General features: G+C 39.6%; 1 protein-coding gene across 1 annotated transcript in view; it reads left to right on the forward strand.

Annotated features, from left to right (window-relative positions):
* Copg2 (COPI coat complex subunit gamma 2) overlaps positions 1-17,754 on the forward strand; it is a 124,907-nt gene that overhangs the window by 25,305 nt on the left and 81,848 nt on the right. Inside the window, exons 6-9 of the mRNA XM_051151773.1 lie at positions 14,488-14,563; positions 15,507-15,599; positions 16,176-16,262; positions 17,361-17,518. Coding sequence (XP_051007730.1) covers positions 14,488-14,563; positions 15,507-15,599; positions 16,176-16,262; positions 17,361-17,518 — 414 coding nt within the window. The remainder of the gene's footprint in view (positions 1-14,487; positions 14,564-15,506; positions 15,600-16,175; positions 16,263-17,360; positions 17,519-17,754) is intronic.

Raw genomic sequence — 17,754 nt, forward strand, 5'->3', positions numbered from 1 at the left:
TCCCTGGTGAACAGAATGGAGTCAAAACTTACTTTGGTTCCCTGTTTCAGAGGCTTCAGGCGATGCCCACTTGGCTTTCTTGCTTCTGGTCTCATACTTGGTGAAGCAGATCATCATTCAGGGGATCAGGTAGTGCAGGGGGACCATTTAAAGCAAACGGGAGACAGAAAGCAGAGAAAAAAGTCGGGATAAAATATGCCCTTCAGAGTATACCCCCAGGGAACCACGTCTTCCATCCGGGCTTTCCCTCCTAAGGTTTCCAGCACCTCTCAGTGATGCCATCACACTGCCTGAGGGGGTCACAAGAGCCCATTAGCTGGCCACCAAGTCTTTAGCACATTAGCCTTTGGGGATAACACTCTATACCTGAACCATACAATTGCTCATTAAATAACTAGCTGCAAAGTTGAGAAAATGTCTTTATACTGATTTTGCCCACTATCCTGCTGTCTCTCCTACGCATCACAGTTCTTTCAACACATTCCCACATAAGCCTTCTGAAGCAAACCTTTTCTACACACAGGGAGGCCAAGACAGTAACAGAGCATGACTTAGGAACCTGTGGCCAAAGCTAAAACTGCTGTGTAATCTCTTAAAATAAAATTAATTTTACATTGGGAGGATACAAGAAATGGGATAACCATTGAGATGTAACAAGAATAAATTAATAAAATAAATAAATAAATACGACATTACATGAAATCTACCCCATAAAAAATTAATTTGACTTTAATATAGCCACTCCAACATATTATGTTTTTTTGTTTTGTTTTGTTTTTTCAAGACAGGGTTTCTCTGTGTTGCTCTGGTTGTCCTAGACTCGCTTTGTAGACCAGGCTGGCCTCTAACTCACAACGATCCGCCTGCCTCCTGCCTCCAAGTGCTGGGATTAAAGGCGTGCGCCACCACGCCTGGCTGCCACTCCAACTTACAAGGTAATATGTATGACTGCTTTCATGATATGAAAGCCTTGAGTAGTGCTGAAGAGGTATATAGACTACAGAATTCTAAAACATTTACTAAGTGATCCTTTTCAGAAAACAAAACAAAACAAAACACACCAAGCCTGTTTCCTAATGCTGCTGTAGCAAGTTATTACAAACCTGTTAACGTAAACAGCAATTGGTGGCTTAAACACAGCACAGATTACTCTTTTACAGATCAGGCTGGGACGATGACTCAGTGGGCAAAGAGTTTGCTATGCAAGCATGAGGACCTGAGTTTAAACCCCCAGAACCCATGTGGTAGATTAGCATCTGTAACCCCAGGGCCTCCCTCTAGTGAGAGGGAAGCAGAGACAGCAGTCTCCAGAAGCTCATGGGCCAGCTAGTCTGGCATATGGAGCAGTGAAACAGCAAAGTGAAAGGCAGGGACTAGCATCTCAGGTTTTCCTCCGACCTTCACATGCGTGCTGTGGCATGCGTGTGGCCACAGTTACACACATGCATATGCGCACGCACATCATATATGCATACATACAAACACATTGAATACTAACACACACAAAACAACTCTGAAAAGCAATTTCACTGGGCTGGAGTCAGAGGTATGGCCAGAGCTAGCTCTCTGTGGCCACTCTAGGAAGTTTGCTTTCCTCCTTGATTTCTGGAGGCTACCTGCATTGTCTCGCCCCGTGCTTTGTAGTCACGCCATTTGCGTCCTCCATCAGCCTCCTCGTTCACTCTGATAAGTATACTTGTGATTCTGTTTAGGGCCCACTCCACTGTTCTGGCAGAATCCCCCCATCTTAAAGTCTTTAATATAATCCCATCTACATGTTCTAGAGAATAGTACCTGGATGTCTTTGGAATCTTGCATTTAGCTGATCAAACTTCCCTCTAGTCCTTCCAAGTTCACATCTGCCCTACATGTAAAATGCATTCTCCCTCTTACACTGTCCTCCAAAGACTAAAACCCATGATGTCTAGCTCAGAAATCCTAGAATCATCATTTAAATTGTCGACATGCAGTATGGGCAAGTTTCTGGCCATAATTCCTCCTGGTGAAGAATAATGTTTTTCCTGGGTTCATAGATCCACAGATCTCACCATATGTGCTCCCTAGATACAGTGGTGGAGTGGGCAGAGACGCAGCTAACACTCATTCTCAGTCTTAAAGGGGGAGATAGAAAAAAGAATGCATTAATAGTGCTAAACAATTTTGAAGTCTAACCATGCAAACGGCATTTAGGCTTAAGGCTTGCAAATAATATCCCCCCCCATGTGTGTGTTTTGCTTGGATGTTTTTGTATTGTTATAGTAGAACTGGGTAGCTGTGAGGAGGTCTTACCAGCCTGCAAAACCTAAAATATTTCTCAGATTGTCCTTGTAGAATATACACTTTTGACAGCACAAGTGTTTGTCTTTTGCTCATTAACATATCCAAGTCTCAGGGCTCAAGAGATGGCTCAGTGGTTAAGAGCACTGGCTGCTCTTCCAGAGGTCCTGAGTTCAATTCCCAGCACCCATATGGCAGCTCACATCTGTCTGTAATTCCAGTTCCAGAGGATCCAAAACCCTCACACAGACATATGTGCAGTCAAAACACTAAGGCAAATAAAATAAATAAATAAATAATAAAAAAAAAAAGAAAGAAAGTTACTGTGCTGAGGTTTAAAAAAAAATCCAAGTCTCTAGCATAGTACTTGCTATACATATACACACATATATATGATATATCATTATATATAATAAATAAAATATAAATAAATATACAATATTTACATATTACATATGATAGATATTTATATATAATAAACACTGTAATGTAGAACAGAAAGTAAAGATTAAGGTAATTTAATGGAAGTGAGGGGGTGCAGACCTTTGACTGAGGCAAACCCAGTTTATAGTTAAAACACCAATGATAAAATAGGAGAAAGTTTTTTTGGCTTATGAAGAAGAAATTTACAATTTAAAATAGCATAGTGCATTCAAACAAAAAAAATTTAACAGAATGACCAGTGCTAAAATGCGTCTTGGATAGATTATGTCTATCTGTATCTGTATTTGTATCTCTATCTTTCTCTCTATATCTATCTGTTGAGAAAAGACAAAGAGTGCTGGTCCCTTAAACACAGGTGTAGTGGGGCGTGCCTGCAACCCTAGCACTAGGTAAACTGATGGAGGAGTGTAAATTCTAAGTCAGCATGAATAATATAGCAAGTTCCAAGCCAGTCTATGCTACATAGTAAATGCAGAAGAGTTGGGGAGACTGGCTGGGGGTGAGGGGGGACTGCACAATGACAGAGGCAGATGCAGACTCTAGAGACTGACCACTTGTCTAAGTCTCATTTTAACTATTCATGCCATGTTTTCTAGTTTTTTGGTTTTTGCTTTAAAAAAATGTGCATTGGTGTTCTGCCTGCATGTATGTCTGTGTGAGGGTGTCATGTCCTCTGGAACTGGAGTTACAGACAATTGTAAGCTGCCATGTGGGTGCTGAGAATTGGACCCAGGTCTTTTGGAAGAACAGTCAGTGTTCTTAACCACTGAGCCATCTCTCTAGCCATCCAATTCATGACAGTTTTAGGTGTCAGAAGAGAATGGGGGCAGTGTCTGCAAAGTTATAAGAAAAAGAATGAAATCGAAGAATAGTTTGAAAATTGTTAAGCAAGTTGTTTTTCAAATGCAGAGACAATAATCAGACTTTCAGACTTGAAAGATATTAGGGATCATTAACATCAGTGAGCTTTTCTTAAAATTAAAAATTCACATTACAGTAACCTTAAAGTTAAGAGTGAATTCTATAATAGGTTTTAGAAAATGAATTAGCGGTGACCATGGAATTTATAAAAATAATGTTAAAACACTCTAGGAATTATTGTTAAAATTGAGACTAAATACCTTATATTTAGTTATAAATATTCTTATGGTAATACAAATATATGATATAGAATTGAGAGATGGGCAAGCAGACAAAAGAGATGTTATATGCACCTTAATTTTCTTAAGTTCCGTAAGTTAGTTTTTATTTAAAATACGGCAATCACACAAAGAGCTAAAGTTAAAATATAAATCTTCCACATTTCAGGAAGACAGCACAACACTTAGCAACTCTGTCAGTGAGGTAGCAAGTAGCTAGACAGCCTAGTAAAATTATAGTGAACTTTGACTGAAGTCAAGTTTAAGACCCAGTTCTTCAGTTCTTCCCTTGTATAGTGAGTGCTCAGTAAGCACAGAGGATCACAGATACTGTGTGTTCAGTGGTGTAGAGCATTCCCATCATTGCAAATTGTCTGTTGGCTAGCATTGCCTTAGAAGGAACAAAGAAAGTATTCAAAATAAAGTTGCTACACAGAATGATTGGATACAATTAACCCTAAATGTAGTCTGTTAAAAGAGATATAGATTAGAGGTAACAGACACACAGCGGAGTCCTGCACCCTCTCTCTAAGCTTAACATTTGGGAAGTGTAGGCAAGAGGATTGCGGATTCAAGGGCAGCCTGGGCTGTCTCAGATGTCTCAAAACACCCCAACAGCAGGAGAAGGAACAAACAAACAAGCAAAAAACCAAAACCCCAGCAAACTATGTTAGATATTTGTGATCCTGGAAAAAATACAAAGTACAATCTGAATGTAGAAGCATAGGCAAAAGGACACGCACCAGACACCTGTGACGGCACCTCAGGCCGTGCTGTTAGTATTAGGAAGCTTGTTGCTGTGCAAAAAGGGGCAGAATGAGACAGAGGAAGGACTTTTTGATCGTGAAAAATGAGGGCAGAATGGTAGCGAATTAGTCAGTTAATAGATGATCAAAGAACATAAGCCAAAAGCAAAATAAATGCAAATAGAGCCAAATATTATCAGTTTCATTGTACAAAGAAAATAAAAGCACATACAGGTTTTTTAATAGTAAGTTGATACTTAAAATCGCACCTTTATAATAGAAAAATCACCTTTACATGTGTTTATGGAAAATTTTAAAAATGTTCTGTATGCATTTAGGCCCTGAAAACCTTTAATTTCAAAAAATAGAAATATAGTGAAAACTACATTTTCTCATTACAGCATAATCAGACTGTAAATGTATTTAGAAAACAAAAGAACAATGAATAATTAAAGCTGTACTCAAAAAATTTCATAATCATTAGCCTATAAGTTATATAGTAAGTGTCTGGTTGATGGTTTTCCATAGTTGACAATAGAATCTAGGTTATGGATGCTCCTGAAAATCCAGTGAACCAAGCATACATCCTACAGAATCAGAGAGAGGACATCCAGAAAAGAGTATTCACACCCCAGAACTTCTCCAGCAGCTAGCGGCTGCTTGATCATCTGATAAGCACTGAGCTACGCTTAGTACCTCAAGGACTGTACTGTTCCCTGGCAGTTGTACTAGGCACAGTGGCAGACCTTCCTGACCTAGTAAAGCCAAGTGTGCCTGGTCCTGTCTGTGCTCCAGCTGTTGTTTCCTGTCAGAAATGGATAGGGGTCCATCAGAATCGCATTCAGTGCTCTGTCTGTAGTATCCACTGTAGGGAGAAAATAAGGAAGCCCCATGAGCTAGATGTTCTACTTAGAAAATCAGAGAGAGAGAGAGAAAAGTACAAATAAGCAGAAGGGAGAAATTATGAGAATATAATGCAGAAAACAACACAAGCCAAAGAGCCATTTTTTAGAAAGCAAAAAATAAGCTTAATTCAGAAAAAGAAATATTACACAAAACTAGAAGAAAAGAAAAAAATTGAGAAACGTTTGAGAAGTAAAAAATTTATTATGGGACTATTTTATAAACTTTAAAGCAAATAAGTTTGGAACATGCTTGGAAGTGATTTTTTTAAATCAAAATGTAACTTTAACAAAATTGTCTCTACAAGAGACAGAAAACTTTAACAGACCCTAACTGTAGAAATTAATTCTACTTAAAAGGGTTTTTGTTTGTTTCTTTGAAACAGGGTCTCACTGTGTAGTCCTGGCTGGCTGGTCTGGAACTCATTTGAAGCTCAGACTGGCCTTGAACCCAGATCTGCTTGCCTTGGCCTTCCAAGTACTAGGATTAAAGGCATTTGCCACCACCCCCACTTTTACTTAAACCTTTATAAAAATCATATTGTAGCCACATAGGTAGTATACATCTCCAGTCCTAGCATTTGAGAGGCTGAGAAAGGAAGATTGTGAATTTAAAATTAGCCTGGACTGTATAATGAGTTATAATATCTCATATCTGTAGAACAATGTTTCATATTTCTAAAGGAAGCATCTTAAAACTTTAAATATAATTCATCACAATAAGGAAGTTTCATGTCAATTTTTAAATTGTTTATGTGTGTATGCATATGTATGGGCATACACATGTGGTAGCACACTTAAGGAGGTCAGTCAGAGGCCAGCTCTCTGAAGTGAGTGGTCTCCTTCCACAATGTGGATCCCAGGAATTGAACATAGGTCTCTCTTTATCAATTCTCTAACACATGGAATTCTCTTCATGTACTGTCTTGGGAAAACCCAATGATTGTATGTCCAAAAGGTGCTTGTCAAAATTCAGTGCATTCACAGCTAAGATGTGTCATAAACTTAAGGCTGGGCATGTAGCTCAGTGGTAAAGTGAGTTCTGGGTTCTGAGCCTGAGCCCCTAAAACACATCATTGCAGTTAGTCTAATGGGAAGCATTAAACAGGGTTAAAGGCCTACTATTACCATTCATTTAGAGTGTTAACTAATGCATTTACTTGGTAAAAAGAAATAGAATATTATTTTGAAAAGAACATAGTAAGGCTCTAGAGTCATTCTTGTTAATAAGTAAAACAGGAAAAGTCATAATCTAAGGGTGAGCATTTTAATAAATCTTGGTGTTGTGTTTAGTGCAAAAAACTTCCTTACTCGAAAATTCCAGTTAAGTGGCATTGAAAGTTTGGGAGATGAGGAGAGACAAGTATTACATTTATTATTAAATTGTTTTTTTAATTAATCACTTTTATACTTTAAGTAGAGTAACCAGTAAACTCTCAGTTTTTCATGCTTTTTACTCTAGCTGCCATAACAGAATGAGTCAGTTGTGGCCAGTTTAGATTATATGAGAAGAGTTGAGAAAAGTAGAGGGGGAAGGGAGTTGGACTGCATTTGGGGGTAATGTAGATGCAGAGAGAACATGGGAAGGGAGGAGAAAAGCATGGTGTGGGACTGTATAGCTCAGCTCACGTGCATCTGCCTATTTCTAAAGCTTGGCAGAAAGAAGTCATGGTGTTTGTCAGTTTACAGACCTGTGCCTGAGAGATAAGACGGAATGAATGAGCTTATCATTTGTTAATTTCATATAAAACATTTTTCTAGTATGATTGCTTTTCAGGATTTGAACTTCAGCCTAGGGCTTTCTGTAACATTGGCATCATCATCATCATCATCTTCACCATCACAATTGTTGATTATCTGTATCTAAAACTGTATTGTTTCGTTTGTTTATGTGGTTTTCTTTTTTTAATTAATTTATTCTTGTTACATCTCAATGCTTATCCCATCCCTTGTATCCTCCCATTCTTTCCTCCCTCCCATTTTCCCCTTATTCCCCTCCCATATGACTGTTCCTGAGAGGGATTTCCTCCCCCTGTATATGCTCATAGGGTATCAAGTCTCTTCTTGGTAACCTGTTGTCCTTCCTCTGAGTGCCACCAGGTCTCCCCCTCCAGGGGACATGGTCAAATGTGAGGCACCAGAGTACGTGAGAAAGTCATATCCCACTCTCCACTCAACTGTGGAGAATGTTCTGACCATTGGCTAGATCTGGGTAGGGGTTTAAAAATTACCCCCTGTATTGTCCTTGGCTGCTGCCTTAGTTTGAGCGAGACCCCTGGGCCCAAATCTGCCTATCATAATGTTCTACTTGTAGGTTTCTAGGACCCTCTGAATCCTTCTACTTTTCTATTCTCCCATGCATCTCTCATCTAGAGTCCCAATAGGATGTCCTCCCCTCTGTCCCAGTTTCCTGATAAGTGAAGGCTTTCGTGGGACATGCCCCTTGGGCTAGTATGCAGATATAAGTGAGTATATACCATTTGAATCTTTCTGCTTCTGAGTTAACTCATTCATTATGATCATTTCTAACTCAATCAATTTGTCCACAAATTTTGGGAATTCCTTGTTTTTAATAGCTGAGTAGTATTCCATAGTGTATATGTACCATAGTTTCTTTATCCATTCTTCTACTGAGGGACACTTAGGCTGTTTCCATGTGTTCTGGCTATTATGAATAAGGCTGCTATGAACATGGTTGAGAAAATTTTATTATTGTGTGCTGGAGCATCTTCTGGGTGTATTCCAAGGAGTGGAATAGCTGGGTCTTGCAGAAGCCCTATTCGCAGGTTTCTGAGGTAGCACCAGATAGATTTCCAAAGTGGCTGTACTAGTTTGCATTCCCACCAGCAATGAAGGAGTGTTCCTCTCTCCCTACATCCTCGCCAATAGGTGGTGTCGCTTGAATTTTTTATCTTAGCCATTTTGATGGGTGTAAGATGGAATCTCAGAGTTGTTTTGATTTGCAATTCCCTGATGACTAAAGTGGTTCAGCATTTCTTTAAGTGTTTCTTACCCATTTGATATTCCTCTGTGGAGAGTTCTCTGTTTAGTTCCAAGCCCCATTTCTCTATTAGGTTATTTGGTTTGGTGGTGGTTAATTTCTTGAGTTCTTTACATATTTTAGATATTAGACCTTTTTTTACACATAGACATCCAGTTAGACCAACACCATTGGTTGAAGATGCTATCCTTTTTCCATTGTAAGAATTTGGCTACTTACTCAAAAATCAAGTGAACAAATGTGTGTGGATTCATATCTGGGTCTTTGATTCGATTCCACTGATCAACAAGCCTGTTGCTGTGCCAGTACCATGCTGTTTTAATTACTATTGCTTTATAGTACAGTTTGAGATCAAGTATAGAGATTCCTTTGGAGCACCTTTTATTGCACAAGATTGTTTTAATTATTCTGGGTTTTTTATTTTTCCGTATGAAGTTCAGAATTGAACTTTCAATGTCTTTAAAAAATTGTGTAGGTAATTTGATAGGGATTGCATTGAATCTGTAGATTGCTTTCAGTAGGATGGCCATTTTTACTATGTTAATTCTCCCGATCCATGAGCAAGGAAGATCGTTCCATCTTCTCATGTCATCTTCAATCTCTTTCTTCAGAGTTTTGAAATTTTTTTCAAACAAGTCCTTCACTTGCTTAGTTAGAGTAACTCCTAAATATTTTATATTTCTTGTGGCTAATGTGAAGGCTGTGGTTTTCCTAATTTCTTCCTCTGCAAGCTTGTCATTTGTGTATAGGAAGGCTACAGACTTTTTTGAGTTAATTTTGTATCCAGCCAATTTGCTGAAGGTGTTTATCAGCTTTAGGAGTTCTCTGGTGGAATTTTGAGGGTCACTTATATACACCATCATATCATCTGCAAATAGGGATAATTTAACTTCCTCCTTTCCCATTTGGATCCCCTTGATCTCCTTTTGTTGTCTTATTGCTCTGGCCAGAACTTCAAGTACTATATTGAAGAGCTATGGAGAGAGGGGGTAACCTTGTCTTGTTCCCGATTTTAGAGGAATTTCCTTAAGTATCTCACCATTTACTTTGATTTTGGCTATTGGCTTGCTGTATATAGCCTTTATTATGTTGAGGAAAGTGCCTTGTATCCCCGATCTCTCTAAAACTTTAACCATGAATGGGTGTTGGATTTTATCAAATGCTTTCTCTGCATCTAAAGAGATGATCATGTGGTTTTTTATTTTCAGTTTGTTTATATGGTGGATTACATTGATGGATTTCCGTATATTAAACCATCCCTGCATGCCTGGAATGAAGCCTACTTGGTCATGATGAGTGATATCTTTGATGTGTTCTTGTATTCGTTTTGCAAGTATTTTATTTAGTATTTTTGCATCGATGTTCATAAGAGAAATTGGTCTGAAGTTCTCTTTCTTTGTTGAGTCTTTGTGAGGTTTAGGTATCAATGAGACTATGGCCTCATAGAATGAATTTGGTAATTTTCCATCCATTTCTATCTTTTGGAGTAGCTTGAAGAGTATCGGTATTAGCTTGCCCTTGAAGGTCTGGTAGAATTCTGCACTGAAACCATCTGGCCCTGGGCTTTTTTTTGGTTGGGAGACTATCAATGATTGCTTCTATTTCTGTAGGGGAAATGGGACTATTTAGCTTGTTTATCTGTTCTTCACTCAACTTTGGCAAGTGAAATTGATCAAAATGATCATCCATTTCCCTCAGATTTTCAAATTTTGTGGCATATATGCCTTCAAAGTAGGATCTTATGATTCTTTGTATTTCTTCAGTGTCAGTTGTTATGTCTTCCTTTTCATTTCTGATTTTGTTGATTTCAATACTGTCTCTCTGCCTTTTAGTTAGTTTGTCTATCTTGTTGATTTTCTCAAAGAACCAGCTCTTGGTTTTGTTGATTCTTTGGACTGTTTTCTTAGTTTCTAATTTGTTAATTTCAGCCCTGAGTTTGATTATTTGCAGATGTCTACTCCTTTTGGGTGTTTCTGCTTCTTTTTTTTCTAGGGCTTCCAGTTGTGTCGTTAAGATGCTTATGTGGGATGTTTCCAATTTCTTTTTAAAGGCACTTAGTGCTATGAATTTTCCTCTTAGCACTGCTTTCAATGTATCCCACAAATTTGGGTACGTTGTTCGTTCATTTTCATTGAATTTCAGAAACTCCTTGATTTCTTTCTTTATTTCTTCCCTGACCCAGGTGTCATTTAGCAGAGAGTTGTTTAGTTTCCACATACGTGTAGGCTTTTTGTTATTTCTGTTGTTGTTGAATTGTAGCCTAAGAGCATGGTGATCTGATAGGATACAAGGTATTCTTTCAATCCTCTTGTATCTATTGAGGCTTGCTTTGTGACCTACGATGTGATCAATTTTGGAGAAGGTTCCATGGGGTGCAGAGAAGAAGGTATACTCTTTCTTGTTTGGGTGAAAGGTTCTGTTAGATCCATTTGACCCATGGCATTGGTTAATGATGTTATTTCTCGGCTTAGTTTCTGTTTCAATGACTTCAGTGAGAGTGGGGTGTTGAAGTCTCCCACTATTAATGTGTGGGGATCGATGTGTGGTTTCAGCTTTTTTAGCAGATCTTTTACAAATGTGGGTGCCCTTGTATTGGGAGCATAGATGTTCAGAATTGTGATGTCATCTTGGTTGACTTTACCTTTGATGAATATGAAGTGTCCGTCCTCATCCCTTTTGATTAATTTTGGTTGAAAGTCTAGTTTGTTCGATATTAAAATGGCTATGCCTGCTTGCTTCTTGTGACCATTTGCTTGGAATATTTTTTTCCAACCTTTTACCCTGAGGTAATGCCTATCGTTATGGGCGAGATGTGTTTCTTGAATGCAGAAGAATGTTGGATCTTGTTTATGCACCCATTCAGTTAGTCTGTGTCTTTTTATTGGAGAATTGAGACCATTGATGTTGAGAGATATTAATGGCCAGTGACTGTTAAGAGTCTTAATTTTGATGTTGGTTCCAGTCGAGCGTTTGTGTAGTTGTGTTTTTGCCATGGGATAGTTATCTATTTCCTGAGTAGTTTTGGTTGTAGCTTGACCCTTTGGGATGGAGTTTTCCTTCTAGTACCTTCTATAAAGCTGGATTTGTAGATAGCTACTGTTTGAATTTGTTTTTCTCATGGAATATTTTGTTTTCTCCATCAATAGTTATTGATAGTTTTGCTGGGTAAAGTAGTCTGGCCTGGCATCTGTGGTCTCTTAGGGTTTGCAGGATCTCTGTCTCGGCCCTTCTGGCTTTTATGGTCTCTGCTGAGAAGTCGGGTGTAATTCTGATAGGTTTGCCATTAAATGTTATTTGACCCTTTTCCCTTGCAGCTTTTAATATTTTTCTTTGTTCTGTATGTTTTGTGTTTTGATTATTATGTGGCGGGCAGTGTTTCTTTTCTGGTCAATTCTATTTGGTGTTCTGTAGGCCTCTTGTATGTTTATAGGCATTTCTTTCTTTAGATTGGGGAAATTTTCTTCTATGATTTTGTTGAGAATAGTTTCTGGGCCCTGGAGTCTGATGTCTTCTCTTTCTTCAATGCCTATTATCCTCAGATTTCTTCTTTTCATGGTGTCCTTAATTTCTTGGATGTTTTGTGTCAGGAGTTTTCCAGATTTGGCATTTTCTTTAATGGTTGATTCAATATCTGTGATTGTATCTTCTAGACCTGAGATTCGTTCTTCCATCTCTTGGATTCTGTTAGAAAAGCTCACCTCTGTGTTGCTCGCCTTCTTCTCTGAGGTCTCACGTTCTCGTTTTTCTTCTGTCTGTGTGTTTATCATTGAATCCGTTTTCATTTTCAGATCTTGAACTGATTTTTTGATTTCTTTCATCTGATTGTTTGTATATTCCTGAGTTTCTTCCATTGCCTCTTTATAGGTCTTCAGAGCTTGAACCGTTTTATTTATTTCTTTCATCTGGTTGTTTGCATTTTCCTGAAAAATTTCCAGTTCCACTCTATGTGCTTCTTTTACGTCTGTCACCTGTTTGGCTGTGTCTTCCTGCATTTGATTATGAATTTTATTTGTTTTCTCCATTACCATCCTCATTACTAAGGAATTGTGGTCATTTTCTTGTATTTCCGTTGTATTTGAGTTCTCTGGGTTGTTTTCTTTGGGATAGCTGGAAACTGGAGATGCCATGTTGTTTTGGTTTGTTTTTTTTTTTTTTTGTTTTTTTTTGTTTTTTTTTTTTTGCGTATGCTTTTATGCTGTCTTTTAGATATCTTGCCGTCCTTGTTTTTGTTGGGTAGCTTCCAGAGTTGGATGGAGGGAGTCTGATGATAGATTCACTTGTTTTCTCATGATTTCCCTAGGCTGGAACCTCTAATGCTTCACTGGTGTGGATGGTAGGAGGTTAGCCCTGTCGTTTTGGTCTCTCACAGCCAGTGATCCTCAGCTCCCCTGTGCTGTGGGTCCTGCAATCGTTCTGGGTCTCTGAATGAGTGTTGGGTCAGGCCAAAGTATCCACAGCCTTCTGTGTCTCCTGCCAAGTCCAGCGAGGAACACTGGGCCCGAACTATGGGCCGAACTCAGCTAGATTCTCAGGGCCTGAACTGTCTGCTGAGCTCAGCTAGGGATTCTGGGCCCAAAATGCACACAGGGTCTAGCCAGAATTTTTGGGCTTGGGACTGCGCACCAAGCTCAGCTAGGGGCTTTTGGCCCAAAGTGCATGCTGTGGTCAGTTACTGACTCAGGGCCCGAACTGTCTGCCAAGCTCAGCCAGGAATTCTGGATTCAAACTGCATACTGTGTCCAACCAGAGTCTTAGAGCCGGGACTGTGCCTAAAGCTCAGCTAGAGTCACTGGGCCCAATCTGTCCGCCAAGCACAGTTAGGGACTCTGGCCCCAAACTGCACGCCAAGCTTCACCCGAGTCTCCGGGGTAGAATTGTGCACGGAGCTCAGCCAGGGACTCTGGAGTCACACTGCGCTCTGAGTTCAGCCCGGGACTCCGGGCCTAAACTGCATGGATAGTCCAGCCAGAGTCTTAGGGCCGCTGAGCCTGTGCGCACAGCTCAGCTAGAGTCTCTGGGCCCGATCTGCCCAGCAAGTCCAGCTAGGGCCTCTGGGCTAAATCTGCGTGCTGACCTCAGCCTGTGTCAGTGCCTCAGAACTGCCCTCCGAGCTGAGCTAGTGTCTCGGGCAGAACTGCTTGCTGAGCCGATCAGCACCTCCGGTGGAACCTAGCGCTCTGCCCAGCCTGCGTCACAGCAGGAGAACTGCGGCTGCGCTGAGTTAGTGCCTCGGGCAGAATCGCTTGCTGAGCTGAGCCAGCATCTCCACGGCACTGCGCACTGAGCTGAACCCGGGGCTCCGGGGCAGAACTGTCCGCCAAGTCCAGTCTGGGTCCCAAGACACCACACGACCCAAATCTTGCCCAGAGTCCCCTCTCCCGCAGCAACTCCCACCGGCCACCACACCAATCGCTTCAACCGGAAGGCTCTGAGCTGCAAACCTCAGCCACCGCTGCTGCTGATGCTAGTGCCGCTGGTGCCGCTGCTGCTGCTGCCTCTGTTGCCTCTGCCGCTGCTGCTCCGATCCAAGAAAATCTGTGCTCCTCCCGTGTGCAGGGGCACGCAGGGCCTCCGCACCCTGGTCCCTCCGAACCGTGGAGCACTGCCGCTGCCGTGGTGTAGGGACCTCGGTGTTCCTGGCTCAGAAATCTGTGCAATTCCCTGAATTGTTCACTGGAGCCTCCAAACATGGTCCACACTGCTCGCTGTCATCTTGGATCTCCCCGGTTTACTTTTTCTTTTTCACCCTATTGAAATGTGTCTTCTGTGAAGCAAAGAACTTGGTATGTTTAGCACTGTATTCCTTAATGTTAAGAAGTAGTCTGCTTCTGCCTAGGGCTTAACACTTAACAGAATTGAACACAAGTATTTCTTGAACTAGTAGTGGTAGTGAGGTCATTATGAAGACAATTGGGAAATGTGTCTAGGGAAAGAACATTTTGACTAAAGTAATATTAACCAATTTGCTTTTTTAAAAGTCTGACTAAAGACATGACTGGAAAGGAAGATGTGTACCGAGGCCCAGCCATCAGGGCTCTCTGCAGAATCACAGATGTAAGTTCTCTTTCTTTTAATGAGTTGATCACTGTAGACTTGTGCTTGGGTGTATTTGTGTGTATTATGATCTTTTCAAGGTTTATAATTTCTTTTTGAGACAGGATCTTTAACGTGCTGCATAGCTCAAACTGGCCTTGAATTCATGATCCTTCTGCCTCGGCCTCCTGAGTGCTAGAATTAAAGGCATGTATCATCAAACCTGGCTTATGTTTTACAGTTTGATCCAGATCAGATTGGAAAGTTTTTAAAACTTAGTTTACTTTTGCTACCTTGTTATTTTGCTGTTGTTTTCTCTTTAATATTAAAGTTTTAGTGTAAAACTTAGTAAATTCTTTTTAATCTGAATATTGGTCTCAGTATCTTCACTCATTTTTATCTGACACCATCCTCCCAGGACAGAAAGCTTTTTCCATGCTAAAGTTAAAAAGAACCTTACTTCAGAAGATTCCATGCTATGGGCTTGCTACAGTAGGATATTATGCATTTAATTTCCTATGTATCTTAAAATAATCAGAAAATACATTTGATGTGTAGGACTGTTCAAGATGTTTAACATGGGCTTTTAATATAGAAACATCTAAACATCTTCAAGATTTCAAAAGGAACCTCTACCCTCATACAGGAATTCTTTTTCTTTTTGAGAGACAGAATTTAACTAATTTATTCAGGCTAGCCTTGAACTAATAGTTCCCCTCACCCACACCCACCTACACCCCTCCCCCGTGTGTGTGTGTGTGTGTGTGTGTGTGTGCGCCCATGCATGTGTGTGTGTTTTGTACTAGATTGTTTGAGTTATGCTCGCTAGGATATTATTACTATATATAATCTTTATTGCAAGATGAAGATACAGAACACATATATGGCCAGTTTTTGTGCATTATTTCTGGGTAGTAATTTTGCATAAATGGCTTTAACAACCTTTTCTTTTTAATGTTATTAGGGAACAATGTTGCAAGCTATTGAAAGGTACATGAAGCAGGCCATTGTGGATAAGGTCCCCAGTGTATCCAGTTCAGCACTGGTATCCTCCTTAGTAAGTGATCAGCAGCTTTTTGTTTTCTATGCATGGTCTAGTGTATAGCTAGAAAATAATTTCTCACTGTTTCTCTCACAAGAGAAATAGTTAAAAAATATGTGTACATCTTGTTACTTTATATTACTGTGTTTTATTTGGAAGAACCTCAGCAGTTATAATGGGGAGTAAAAGCTAGAACCTTTCACGTTTAGAAGCTTGGGGACCGGAAGTTGCACAGCTAATGGCGGTAGAAAGCAGGATGCGGGTAAAGGACAGGGAAGACGCAGGGGCTGGTTTCCAGTCTCTCCTCTGTGTCCCGTACACTCACCTCTCGCCTCTCTGTCCTCAGCTTCCCTTTCTTTTGCTTACCTCTTCCAGCTCACAAATATGTACATGTCTATTACTTTGCAAAGAGATATTAAAGAAAAAAATTAAAGTTTATAATTGCCTTAATAATAGAGACAATGTAGACTTAGAAGGTAACAATATTTTTGATGTTTGGGAACATCTTTTAATAATTTTTGCAAGAAATTTAACTTAGCTTTCTAATGTGTAGTGATGATGAATTCTCTGCTCTCCCATTTCTTACTTCAGCACATGATGAAGATAAGCTATGATGTGGTTAAACGGTGGATAAATGAAGCCCAAGAAGCTGCATCGAGTGACAACATCATGGTGCAGGTGCTGTCTTTGAATCTTGTCATCCTATGTTTCAGGACAGAGTATTACTCCCCAGCAATCAAGGCAACATTTTTGACATATTTACCTACTTGTTATACATATTATCAAGTGGGTACCTGAGTAATTTTCATGACTCCACTGGCTTTCAAGTGTTGGGTAGAAGATAAATGATGCCCAGTAGGGATATTTGGGAAAGGGTCTCTCCAGTAGTAGATAGAAATGCTTATTCCAAAGGGATTCACAATGCATTTGTTTTTTATTTGAAAAATGATTTGTATAAAAGGAAACTCTGTTTCTTAGTCCTTGATAATAAATATTGTAAAAATAATAAGCCATTTTTACTACATAAAACATCAGAGATATTTTTTCAGAAAGATCTTATGATATTTATTAGGCTATTATCAGAAGAAATATGATTAGAAGTTTAACTGTTAGTTTCATGTGAAATCTCTGTATGTGTTTAGAAAAGTATTAATGTTTACAGCTTCTTACATTAGCATATTTATTAATGGGAAAAACAGTCACTTTCATTTTGAGATATATCTACTGGTCTAATTCTGATCACTGTACTTTCATACAGAGTGTCATGGTGATGATACTCCCCTTGCCTACTTTAGGAGATTTATCCTTTGCTAAGGTGGTGACAGATTTGAAGAGGCTTTGAACCAGGCACAGTGTTATGTACTGGTAGTCGCAGCACTCAGGAGGCTGAGGTAGGAGGACCGTTTGAACTCATGAGTGAAGACAAGCCAGGCAAACACAGCAAAACTCTGTCTATAAATAAATAGATAAGTAAGTTAGACTGAGGGTGTGAGCCGTTGCTGAACCCAGTAGATCTGTCTTCAGATTGTATACAACCCTGTTCTTAGTTGTCTACTCTGAAGTTACAACTTGTTGAGTAATTAGACTTTGTGTGTGTATGTGTGATCCCAATGTTTAGTTTCATATAAAAAGATACTGTATTTTGTCTTTTTTGACTTGTGTATCTTTTTTTTTTTTCTTTTTTAAAAATCTTCTGTCTAGTTCCATGCAGTTGTCTTTCCTAAAGGTGTCTTGCTTCTTCCTAAGCTCATGTTTCACTCTTTTTCTTGTTCTTAGTACCATGCATTGGGTGTGCTTTATCACCTTAGGAAGAATGATCGGCTTGCTGTCTCCAAGATGTTAAATAAATTTACCAAATCTGGTGTCAAATCACAGTTTGCGTATTGTATGCTGATTCGAATTGCTAGTCGCTTACTAAAAGAAAGTGAGGACGGGTGAGTATCCCAAACTGACGTGGTCTTCATTTACAAATTAATGTGCCTTAGAATTTATTTTCTTTATGAATATTTTTAGGGAAGCACTGGCTGTACAGATAAGTTTAATGGTTTCCAAATTAAAAAGAAATTGAAAGCTGAGTGTGGTGGCGCATGCATTTAATTTCAGCACTTGGGAGGCAGAGGCAGGCAGATCTTAAGAGTTCAAGGCCAGCCTGGGCTACAGAATGAGTTCC

Source organism: Acomys russatus, chromosome 10, assembly GCF_903995435.1.
Source record: "Acomys russatus chromosome 10, mAcoRus1.1, whole genome shotgun sequence".
Classification (NCBI taxonomy): domain Eukaryota; kingdom Metazoa; phylum Chordata; class Mammalia; order Rodentia; family Muridae; genus Acomys; species Acomys russatus.